This window comes from Cervus canadensis, chromosome 1 (assembly GCF_019320065.1).
Source record: "Cervus canadensis isolate Bull #8, Minnesota chromosome 1, ASM1932006v1, whole genome shotgun sequence".
NCBI lineage: Eukaryota > Metazoa > Chordata > Mammalia > Artiodactyla > Cervidae > Cervus > Cervus canadensis.
The window spans coordinates 39,452,384-39,465,106 of record NC_057386.1 but is presented as its reverse complement, the minus strand read 5'-3'; the positions used below and the strand labels follow the sequence as shown (position 1 = coordinate 39,465,106).

The following is a 12,723-nucleotide window of genomic DNA, read 5'->3' as shown; positions in this document are numbered from 1 at the left end:
GCGGGGCCTCCGGCGGGGCGGGGCCACACGGGCCCCGCCCCTCCAGCGGCGGGAAAGTCGAGCGCTGCGCCTGCAGCGCGACCCGTCCGGCGGCCTGGGAGAAGCGTCCAAAGTAATTTTGCGTGTGTGCTCGCGGGCTGTGCGCGATCCTTCTCCCGGCTCCGCGCCTACCGGGTGAACTGGGGAGGCCCAGGTTCCCAGACCTTAGAGCTGGGCGCTGAGAGAGCGAGCCTACGAAGGGGCGCGCTCCCCTTAGAGCCGGCGGCCGCGCGAGATCAGATGCCTTCGCGCTGCATTCCTGCTGCAATCACACTCCCAATTTAGCCAGTCCCGGCAAGCCGGGGCTGTGGGACTGCACGTCCGCACACCACCAAGGAGAGGGCCCGAGGATGCTCTGGGGATCCTCGGATGAGGGCCTAGGTTGGCCCAGGGCAGCTGGGAGAGTACCTGACAGGGGGCTGTGAATGTTATTGTTACTGTGTTATTAAGACACTGCCACTGTACTAGGCATTTCATCTCTTTAGGGAGGATTGCACGGAACAGGGCAGAAAGCAGCCTAAAAACCGGGAGTGGGACTGAAGGAGAAAAACGTGAACACCAGGTTCAAGGAAGAGCAGCTGGCCCAGGTCTTTGGCCAGATTTTAGAAACTGAACCTGACTCCACAAGTCTTGAGGGCCTTGTTTGTATTGGTGTTCTACTGTGTTCTGGGGAAGCCCCTACCCACTCCCACTCCCAAGACCCTTGATCTGAGTATTGATCAAGATTAAGTAAAAGTTAAAGTCGCTCAGTCGTGTCCGACTCTGCGACCCCACCGACTATACAGTCCATGGAATTCTCCAGGCCAGAATATTGGAGTGGGTAGCCTTACCCTTCTCTAGGGGATCTTCCCAACCCAGGATGGAACCCAGCTCTCCCTCAGTGCAGGCAGATTTTTTACCAGCTGAGCCACAAGGGAAGCCCAAGAATACTGGAGTGGGTATCCTATTTCTTCTCCAGCTAGTCTTCCCCACCCAGGAATTAAACTGGGGTCTCCTGCCTTGCAGGCAGATTCTTTACCAGCTGAGTTAGACCAAGATTAAGGCAGAGATAAAAAGAAATCTGATCAAAATGCAGCCAGTGAAAACAACTAGTCCCTTTAGCTGCTGTCTAAGTAGTCTCACCAGCTGCCTGGATTTCTTCCTTTAGATCATAAGGCCCTGGAGGGCACAGGGGACCAGCGATTGCTTCTCATTCTCCAGGAGTGAGTGAGTGAAGTCGCTCAGTCGTGTCCAACTCTTTGCGATGCCATGGACTGTAGCGTACCAGGCTCCTCCATCCAGGGGATTTTCCGAGCAAGAATACTGGAGTGGATTGCCATTTCCTTCTCCAGAAGATCTTCCTGACCCAGGGATTGAACCCGGGTCTCCCGCATTGTAGGCAGACGCTTGACCGTCTGAGCCACTGGGGAAGGTTTTCTCTGGACGCAGTTGGAAATCAATGGAACACGGCCTTCCAGAAGGTAGAGGTCAGCATTAGGGGTAAAGGGAGGGAAGGAAGGTGGTGGGAACCTCAAACGGATCACAAGGCTTGTTTCTCAGGAGGAGTCCAAGTATTCAGTGGCTTGTGGGCCAGACACTTGTTATGGGTACTTCAGGAATAATTATGGCATTGGAGTGGGGCATAAGAGTAGATGAAGAATCTCTCTTTTACCTAAAGATTCTGGGGACATGATTAGGAGGAAAAGACCTGAGTGACTCAGTAGCTCCTTAATAACAATAGCTACACACTGCATTACAGACATTACACTTATTAATTCCATTCTGATAATAGTCTTCTGAGATGGGTACTATTATTACCCCTGTTTTACAGATGAGGAAACTGAGATAGTAGAGCTGAGGTTCTTACCCAAGGGTTCTGGTGTCTGGGTCAAGCTTTTCAGCACCATGCATTTCTTTTTTTTTAAATTTTTATTTATTTTTGGCTGTGCTGGGTCTTCGTTGCTGCTTGGGCTTTTCTCTAGTTGTAGCAAGTCGGGGCCTCTCTAGTTGCAGTGTGCGGGCTTCTCATTGCAGTGGCTTCTCATTGTGGAGGACGGTATCTAGGGTGTGCAGCCTCAGTAGTTGCAGCTCCCGGACTCTAGAACACAGGCTCAATAGTTGTGGTGCACAGGCTGAGTTGCTCTGCAGCATGTGAGATCTTCTGGGATCAGGGACTGAACCTATGTCTCCTGCATTGGCAGGTGGATTCTTTACCATTGAACCACCAGGAAAGCCCAGCACCATGCATTTCTGTCTCTCCTTGAAGGAGAATGCCACTTTGTCTCACAAATGCTGATACCAAGAGTTACGTTTTGTGGCACAGAGGAAAGGACACATGGACTAACTACAAAACTGGAGTTTCAGCTGTTGCTGAGTCACCCTATTTTTGCAGCTCTCTTGAGCTGTAAAATGAAGAGGACTGGGTTAGGTTCTTTCCAACTCTGCACCACTTGTTGGCAGAAAAGCTACGTGACATGCTGTCTCCTACCTTGAACTGGCATTTTTTTTTGTCTCTCCTCTCCTTTTCTCATCTTTAAAGAGAGCCAGGCCCGCCATTCTAGAGGGAAGGGTCTGGGACTAGGAAGCAGGAATCCTTCAATCCATTCTGCCTTCACTTGGGTAGTAGGGGAGGTGTGCTCTCCAGCTGCAGGAGCAGGAACTCAGGTATTGTTTAGAGCTGGTAAGGCTCAGCCCTGCCCTCTAGCCTTCTTCTGGCTGCCAAGGCCTGGCAGAGCCATGGGTGGGTGGAGCTAAGGCACAAAGAATCAATCAGTGGAAGAAGCTCCTTGGACTTGGTGCTTTCCCTTGCTGTTATCCATCTAAACTGCAATCTGTAGGAGACAGGCATAGACTTCGCCTTTCATAAAGCCATTTTTTCTCGAAGAGATGGTCTGGGAACTTAAAAGAGATGATTTGGTCCATTTGCTTTGGCTAGAAAGCCATAACTGATCAGGGTTAGGGACTCCAGGCACCCCTAGAATATTTTGTGAAATGACCTTGCCTTCATCATCAGGCACTCTGGCACTCAAGCCAGACACCAGTGGTGTGCTCATCTCATTTGATATGGATGATTCATATCATCCATAAAACACTGACAAGGCAGTGTTTTCTTTGGAAATGGAGCTTTCCCTAGATGGTAGCACTGCTTTATATGTGATGAACGGCATCACTATATATCTTATGATGGGTCTGTTGGAGGGGTGGTAGAAGTGGAGACCCCTTCCCTCCCAGCCTGGTTTGTTGTGGATTTTTGGGCTGTGCCATGCAGCTTGTGGGATCTTAGTTTCTTGACCAGGGATTGAACCTGCACCCTCTGCAGTGAAAGCTCAGAGTCCTAACCACTGGACAACCAGGAAATTCCTCCCCTCTCTGCCCTGTCCCCAACCTGTTTTATTAGAGAGCTGCTCCTTGGCCGCATCTCTCTTCCTCTACCATTGAATTAAGTGCTTCTTTTCTAATGGTGGGAGAGGGTTAAAGCTTTTACTTCGGAAAGTCATGTCCCATTTCTAGAACCCTTTCCATGAGCTGAGGGGCCTTGTGCCGAACAAAAGCTTGTGAACTCTCATTCATGTCCACAGAGGTCACCTACCCGAGAAATCCAGTCTCTGCTGGGCCAGGTCATGGCAGCTGTCTCGAGCAGACACTTTGTCCCACGGATGGTGGAGGAATTTTGGTTCCTTTGCTTATTTATTCTAACATTCAGGTGGTGGCTTTGACAAGAGCCTCTTTGACCAGGCAAGTTCCCAGCCTGGTCACTTGATTGGAGCCACACTATCTGAAATAACCTTTGGTGACCCCATTTCCCATCTAGTCCCTGTTTTGTGAGAGGTAGAAAGTTATATTTCCCCCCAGCGCTCAGCTATCTCATAGGGAGGGAGAGCAGTCAGTGAGAATTGATTCATGTTTACCATCAGTGTTCTCTTGCAATCCCCCCACCTTCTCACTACCCTCCTCTTTTGTTGTACTTGATCGAGCACACACTTCATCTTCAAAATAAAAATTTATTCAATCTGTAACAAGAACATTGAATCTGCACATTTGCGCACAAGTTCACATTTAAAAACAGCGGAGCACATCAATAATAAAAAATCTATGATACAAGTGGAACATCCCAACCAGCAGGAAGATTAAGGAAGGAGATGAGACCACTCTTTATATTCTGCTTCAAATGCCTCAAAAAGGTCCCAGAGATTCCAGGGAGCACCTGCTTTATTTAATAAAACGTGAGCATAAAAGTTTGGGGTTGCCTGGGCAAAGGTTAACAGTCAGTGGGAGGGGCTTTGGGGACTTGTTTTCTACCTTTACAACAAGTCCTACAAAATAAAGTAGAAAGGAAAAAAGAAAAGGCACCTTAAGCTATGCCAAGCAAACCAAATTCCAATAGAACATAAAAACCAAACAATTCCCTGTGGACTTACTGATGGGGAAACATTTCAGGGAAATTACCCTGAAATGTTAAGTTACCCAGCTTCCAGACTGAGTCATCAGCTTGAGTTAAGCCCCTGGTACAGGAGGCCACCGCTAGTGCTGCTGTGGGGACACAGATGGTGGCGCTAGTCACATACCTCTTGGGGCATCTTCAAGCTGATGAGGGATGATTCCAGTTTAGAAATTCTGTCCCAGATCTCTGGGGCACTGAGAAAATGAGGCTGGTTCTCTTTTCACAGCAGGAGCCAGGCCCAGTCACCCTCCACTTCCAGGCTGGAACAGTACAGAAGCATCTTGAAATAGCCCTCCATGGCATCCAGGGACCCCAAGCCCTGGAGAAGGGTGAGGAGTGTGGCAGCTGCCTGCTCTGGTGGCAGGCAAGTTTTCATTCTAATATGGCCCCTGGATGAGTTGAGGCAGCAAATACATTTATGCCTAATACATGCCTTGATCTTTTAGTTTGGAAGGGAAAACGAATCCAAGATGCTGTTAAGTTGGACTGGTGCTGAAAGAGCTAAGATTTCATCTCATCTACCATCAAAAAGCAAAACAAAATTGAAAAACAACACTAGCCATTCACCATTACAACCATCACTATAAGACCACACCATCACTGAGGAAAGACGACTGTTTCCATACAGCGTGTTGGATGGGAGTGCAGGACACAGATGGAAATCAGCTTCAGGTTGTCCCCACTTCCCCATGAGGGCTGACCACAAGGGCCTTGCTCTGTGTGAGGATGGCCAGAACGGGGTGCCTGGAGGAGGAAACTGAGCGGCCATCAAGATGATGCTCGTTTTAATACTCACAATGTAAACAAAGTATCCACAGACAGTTGCTCAAAAAAGCCAAAGAATGGCTTTATTTTAAAAATTGAAAATGCCCTTGAAAATGACCCTTTTTGCATAATGCTTTCTTTGAGAGAGAACTCCCACCAAAAAAAAAAAAGAAAGAAAGAAAATCTTTACCAAACATGGCTAGATCACTTCAGAACTGAAATCCTCAGCTGGAACAAATGAAGATTCCTGTGAGCTGCTACTCTCAGCAACTTCAGGTCTATCTGAGAGTATCTGTCTGGGGCCTTTTAGCAAGGTGGGGGGGGACCCCAGAGCCTGGGTGGTCATCCTCAGACTGTCCTTGGGGCTCTTCGTAGTTCCCAAAACAAGAAAGAGGAAATGCCAGCTGGGATACAGGTACAGAATCAGGAGAATGCTAGATAAAGAGCCTGAAATGTTAGGAATGATCCCAAACATTCGGGATCTGAAAGGCCATCCAAATGAGGTGAGATGAGGATGACTACAGTACAGTCCTATGTCTGCTAGAGCACACACCATGCCTAAGTTGTTTCTAAAATCAAAAAAGGGGGGGGCTTCTCCTTCCTGCTGACCAGAGAGCCATCCAGATTACAGCTCAAAATCTGTGTGCCCTGGGGCTTTCACCCCATGCACCACAGTGTGACTTTTTACACACACACACACACACAATCACACAGCCCTCCAGAACAAATTCTGAGTCAGGCTGTGGTAGTTTTCAAAGTAAAGAGAACAAGAGGCCCTGGCGAGAGGTCAGAACTTCTCCTACTCGTCCGTCAATCGGCCAGACCTGCTGCTCTGGGCCTGGGTTCTCCATGAACAGAAAAGGGAAACAGGTCACCCGAGATTATCAGACTGTTTGAAGAGAATACAGTTTGGAAAGCTGTTGATAGGCTATCATGGACTTCCCCTGGACAGAACTCAGCTACGTAAATAGCACAAGAACACTCAGTTGTGGGAGTCTGAGGGCTGGCAAAACCCTGTGGCATGCTTGAATTACAGACCTCATGGAGAGAATGTTTCTTTAGGCAGGTAAATTAAATGATTAAAAATATATAATAATTATTTTTAAAAAAAGGCAAAGCAAGACCCTTTTTTCCTTCACAGCATTTGAGGGTTCCCCCCACCCCCCACATCTCTGTTGCTAGTTTAATGCAGTGAGCGTGAACATTAAACACCACGGCGAGAACAGTGCAATACTGCCAACCCCCAGGTGTGTACTTCTTAGTATGAGGGATGTCACCATCTCAGGGGATTCGCTGAGTGGACATTACTCTCTTTACCTCCCTGCCAAGCCTCCTCTTCCCAACCCTGCACGGTTTCCTGTCCTTTCCCCATCATCTTGGTGATGGAACTGCCTCAACCAGACAGGGCAGTGCCAGTGGGTGAGCCCTGGAAATTCATAACCCTGTCTTGCAAGTCTCCTCACACTGGAACATGCCGCCTAGCAGAACACTTTACAACACATGAAATATCCAGGAGTCACAAAACTGTGTGGATGATACATCTGAACATTGAAGAAACTATTTAGGAACAGCACAGGTACCTATCATTACTACACCTTAAAAAACACTTAGAACAGGAGGTTTCTGTCTAACTGGCCTCCTGGCAGGGACATCAGACCCAACCATGGCCCCCTCATGGCAACTGGATTCACAGCTCGTCTTGAGCACCTAGGAGTGGCCTCAGTCCACCTCTGCTGTCTCCTTTGGGTCACCCTGTCCTCACCAAGCTCTGGCCTCTGACATCACATTCACAGCCTGTGAATCTGTCGTCTTCTCTCAGTGCTGTGATGAATCCCAAACCTAAACCTCAGCTATGTGCTTGGTCTGTCTCTCAGCGATGTGGCCATCGACCAAAGCACACAGGAAGCCAGTCTTCAGACCTCTTTGGTTCTGAGGAGCTGCAGAGGGCGTTCCCTCCGGGCTAAACATGTGTTCTGTAAGAAGCTGAAACAGGGTATTTACGGCAGGTGCTCCTGCGTTAAGGACCTCCACAACAGCAGCAAAGCAACAGCATCCCAAATGTGGTCATTAGGGGCGCCTGCCCTTGCCGAGGCCTCCCTGTGGCCCTTCATCCCAATCCATTAGGGGCTTCTGACCTGGGCAGCAGTTACACTCACATATGCTCTCTGGCTCTGATTCAGCCACTGGCAGACAACATTCTGGGATTTCAGTCTCAAAGAGGCATCAGCCTTCAGTCACGCTGCAATCTAATTGGGAGCCTTTGGGGGTTTCTCTGAGGAGGAAGTTACTAACGCATAATTTGGCAGGAGCTGGTGATTAGAAGTCTCCATTTAAATCACACCACTGTCCATATATACTCTGCAGATTCCTACCAACACCCATGAGTTATATTTCTGTGGTATCTGTAGGTCTTCCAGTTGCAGCTTTACTCCTTCTTAAAATAGATAAATCAAAAAGACCCTATAACATTAACAACAAAACAATGTAAGAAAGTGACGCCATTATGTACATAAGTACTGTATATAGAGAAATGACAAATCTTCCAGGAAAAGAAAAAAAGAAAACTTATGTCAAGTGTTAACAGTGATAATATTAAAAAGAAAAAGTCTGCATTCGATGGAGGTTATACATAGGTCATGTAACAGTTCAAATATCTATGAAATTTAAAAAAATTAGGCAGCGTTGGGAGAAACAGCATGAGGGAGGGAAATAAATTGGAAAAAGTATGGCCATAAAACTCAAAAGGCCCACAGAATTATTCAAGTAACAAGAGGGTTAAAACCCTGCGTCTGTACTCATTTTAGACAAACACACTTTCCGTTGCTGTTTTTCAAACTTGTCCCTATCCTGTTTTCATGTTTTCTCATTGGGAGGATGCTGCACAGCACATTTCTGGGGGGTAGGGGGGAAGAGGGGGTGGGGAAGAAAGGGTAGGATGACCACCTTAGTAGAGACCATCCACCAGGAAGATACTGGGTGTGACCACCTCTCCACCCCCAATTTCACCTCCTCCTATTCGGCTTCCCTCTACAGAGGACCTCTTGGATTTCATTTGGAGGTCATTTTAAATTTAATAAAATTATTTGCTTGGGGTGGAAAAAAAAAATGTATTTGCTTGATAGGTTTACAAAGCCAGCCGTTATCATGACTTTTTGTAATGATACACTCTGGAGACCAGAAGAGATGAATTCTGAAAGACCCTCTTTGAAAGCAAAGCAGAGTCTGCCCACCTCAGGAACTCCCAATGGGCTGGGCTGAGAACACGCTGACGTCAGGCTGCCCCCTTCAGCAAATCTGAATCCAATGCATCAGGTCTGGAGACCAAACCCTCATCACACAGGCCTAAGGCAGCGCTTCCAATTTCCAGCTTCATCCCCACCCTCCCCATCTGCTTCCTTCCTCAATCAAGCCAGCAGGCCTTTCCTCCGAGGGCAAAATGAGGAGCAGGTGGCAGCTGATTGAAAAACAGCATGTTGCCTTGGATAAAGGTGTTCTTTGAAAATGAGTATTTTTTTGAGGTTTGAATTAAAAAAAAAAAAAAAAATTTTTTTTTGACAAAATGGTCTTGCCGTCCAAATCAAACTCTCTCTCACACACACACACACACACACACGGGGTAGGGGTGGGGAACAAACCCTGCATGCGCCAGGAACAGTAAAATGACCAAAACATTATAAAATTAACCAATAAAGTGCATGGTTCCTTACGTATTACACCTGCCCCTTTTACAAACATTTCTTTCAGAAAGTCACGTGTACAGGCTCAGAATCACATGGTATTATAGAAGGGGTTGGTTGTCCGTTTTTTATCGTTCGCTTTCCTCAGTCTCCTAAGGGGGTGAGTTCTGCCGTGCTGCTGTCGGGGCGCCACAGCCAGCCCTGGGGCTGGGCCGGTGTCCTGCAGTCCCTGGGTCGGTACCGAAGGAAGGCCTCCTTCCGAACTAGTCAATTCAGGCCCTGCCCTGGGGAGCAAACACTGCTGACTGTAACCAAACTCTTTGGCGTACTGCACCAGGGGCCTCTGCACTGGCCTGCTCTGCACGACACGCCCTGTGGTTCTGAGTTGCTCTATGAAATACTTGGTGGGCTCTCGGTTCTGGGCGGTGTCTGGGTTTTCTGGGGGCTCCTGGGCCTCCATGCCCGAGTCCGTTCTGAGGAAGGGCTGAAGCAGTTTGAGATGAGGGGACTCAGAGGAGACGGGCTCCCTCTCTGGTGAACAGTCTTTACAGAGGTCCAAGTAACCTAACTTGGCGAGGGAAGCTGAACGCCTCATTTGGGGTGGCTTGGGGGGCCCTACCTGGGAAGTCGCTCGGGACTCGATTTCTTTAGCGCGTCCCTTCCCCACCCTGGGGCTCTGACTGAGGCTCTCTATGCTGTCTGTACTGGAGCTGTGTGGGAGTTGATGGGCTACAGGTGTTGGGTCCCGTTTTACCGGTTGCTCCCCGGTATTATCACCCAGTTGGCTGATTAAATGCAGGTCTTCGCTACTGAACTGGGAGCCCTGGTATGGCACTTCACCGCCCCTGGAGAGGGGGCCCTCCCGATATTCTTCCCGGCTGCCCTGCTCCGTGGAGGGCGCGCTGTCTGTGGTGCTGCTCTGCCCCGTGAAGCCTTCCAGGTGAATCACCGTCTGGGGGCGCAGGTGATCAGGGCTGGCGCCACACGGCTGGGTTGTGGGGCTGACATCGGGCTCGGCGGGGCTGCTCAGGGTGGGGGGCAGGTCGGCTGGCCTGCTCTGCTGGGGAGAGGGAGAATGAGGCGGAGGTAGCACTCTGGGGCACAGAGGAGCCTGGTCGGGGCTCAGCGTCCGGTTCAGATTTTCATCCAGAGCACAGAGGACAGTGAGGGCCTCTTCCACCTTCACAGTCCTCAGTCCCTGCGCCCCACTCTTCTCACTGCTGGCTCTTTCCCGCCCTGGCCTGGGATCAGGTGATGGCGCTGTGTAGGTGTATTCAATGATTTCTATCTTCTTGGGAAAGGGAGCAGGGGCTGCTGGTGTTTCGGGCCCCTGGCCTGAGACCACAGCCCTCGGCTCCCGCAGGACGCCTTCGTGCCGCAGGCCATCCTGAGGTGCTGGCGCCGGATGAGACTCCCGCAGCTCAGGGGCCGGGACAATGGCAAGCTGCTCAGGACGTGGTAAAGAGCCAGCCTCAGACCCACCGCATCGCCCTTGGGCCCTGCTAGTCTCTGGCTCTTTGGGGACATACGACAGTTCTGGGGTGGCTTCGTCACTCTTCCCTCTGGCTGCCGGGTCTGCCACCAGAGAGTCGCTCCTGGAATTCTTGCGGGAGGACAGGGAGGACAGGGAGGACGGGGAGGGCCCCGCGGGGCCAGCGCCGTGGTGCTCCTGCTCTTGCCGCAGGCGCTCCTCAAACTCCAAGGTGGCTCGCCTCACGGACCCGGGGCACCACTTGGCACCCGGGGGCATCCCGGGGCCCCAGGGCTCTTGCTCCCCCTCCGCTGGTTCTTCTTCTTCCACCTCTGCAGTGGAGTGTGCCCCTGGGCACCCCTCGGGGTGCCCCTTCCCTGAGTCCTTGGCTGGCTCAGGCTGGGCTGAGCAGGAACCTTCACTCTGCTCCAGGTTCCCAGGCCTGCTCGTGGCGGCCTGTGCCCTCTCCAGGGGCAGCTCGTGGGCGATGTGCTTCTTTGGTGTGTGGCATGGGTTGGACAGCACGTCTCCTTTCACCTGAATCTGTCCGACTCCTTGACTGATGGATTCAATCTCAGTGACGATTTCTTTGACTGACATCGCATTTTCTGAGTGCGGCTGCATGAAGATGTCTGGGCTGACCTGTTCTGAGATTGCCTAAGAAGAGGAAACAGTGAGAAGGTTACTGGGGTAAACTGGAGTATGATTGAAAGAGCCAGGCTGTTTGCTCACTAGGTTCTGATCCAGGAGAACCTTCTGGCTCTGAGGACACAAATCACAGGGTGCCTGGAACTGTCCTCTGCCTGGGGTTACACTCTATTTCATGGTACAAGAAAAGAACAGATTCATCAAAGGCAGAGATACAAAATTAGTCATACATGTCACTGTCTATTAAACTTTTGTTCTCTTTGCTCTAATAGGATTCTGTTCCAATAGCTTGCTCCAAGAGTAAACAGTAAGTAGGCCTGGAGGCTCCTATAATCCTTATTTTCTGAAGACCCTGAGCCTTCTAGATTCAGGCCATCCTGGGGTAAACGAAACTTTTCCTCTCTAGCCTATCGACTTCTGGCCTAACATGGTTCCAGGGGAAGAGTTCCACTGAAGGGCTCAGTGACCGCCTTAAATATGCCCAAAGTCCGAGGGAGATGGATGTCTCACTTGGAGTCTCACTGCTCTCTTCTGTCCTCTGTCTTGCCAGCTCTCATCCACTCCTCCCCCTGCTTCTCCCAGTGGCTGCATCCCAGCACGTGAGCACAATTCCTGTTTCATGGGGCTCCTTCCATGGCTGATGCAGACACAGGCCTGAGCAAACTGGGCAACTATGACTGACATTTTACTGTTCCACCAGTTACAAGTCCCCAGATGGGTTTAGAACAAAGCAAAGAAAACTGGCCAATGCGAAATCAAGCCCTACTGTAAAACACTTAAGAATCTGAGAATTCAGAGATGGCCCTTGGACATCTCTTAAAGCAACATCATTCTCAGCCTCAATCTACTTTGGCAGCATTTTTGTAAATTTTCAAAGTTCAATATTTCCCTAGGAATTGTTCTGGTCTTTCTCCTTCAAAAGAGTCAGAGCTAGTACAGACTAGCAAGGTCAGTTATGCCTTTGGGAGAAATGTGCTGGGACATCAGGCAGAGGCCAACTTGCCAAGGCTGGGAGAGAAGCCACAGTGGGCCCAGTGTGGTGCAAGGCTATGGACAGAGTGCTCATATGACCAGCAACTTTGCAGAAAAGCTATTTCTGTCAGAGCCGCTGCATCCATTAGTCCAAAGGCGAGCTTGGGCATTCTGGTCTCCCGGTAGAAATAAAATAGAGGCATAACTTTGGGGGAGAAGAGAAGACAGAAGCAGAGGCAACAACTGCCCTGGGTTGGTTAAGAAGAGAGAAGACAGATGAGGAGTGCACGAGGTGGTAAATATAAGTAGGCGGACATCAGGAGATGTCAAGAGTTCAGTGGGCTCCGCTGAAATCATTAAAGGACTTCACTTATGTTAAAGCAAATTGATCACCATTTACTTCCCATTATCAATCTAAGATACCGTTGTTTTTAAGATACCACCCAATTTCAAAAGTCAAAATGAGAATAATAATTAATGTGAGTCTTAGAACTGCTGACACATAGTAACTGTCCCCCTGGTCTGAGATGGCTCACAGGAACTCATGAGAATTCATGAGCCACTGAGAAGAATCTTGGGATTCTGTCTGCTCTTAAATTATTTCCTCAAACCATCTCTCAATTCTCGAACACCACAGGGTGGCAAGATGAGGAACAATTCAGACACATTTTCAATAGCAAGAACTCATCATGGGAATTAGCTGCTACTCCAACCACTATTAACATATATCC

General features: G+C 49.5%; 1 protein-coding gene across 6 annotated transcripts in view; it reads right to left on the bottom strand.

The window, feature by feature from the left end:
* Positions 1 to 4,005: 4,005 nt before the first annotated feature.
* Positions 4,006 to 12,723, bottom strand: part of SSH2 (slingshot protein phosphatase 2) — a 229,263-nt gene continuing 220,545 nt past the window's right edge. For all 6 annotated transcript variants that reach the window (XM_043478968.1, XM_043478939.1, XM_043478928.1 and 3 more), the window contains one exon: positions 4,006 to 11,029. In XM_043478968.1, the coding sequence (XP_043334903.1) occupies positions 8,993 to 11,029 (2,037 nt within the window). In that variant the 3' untranslated portion in view covers positions 4,006 to 8,992. The remainder of the gene's footprint in view (positions 11,030 to 12,723) is intronic.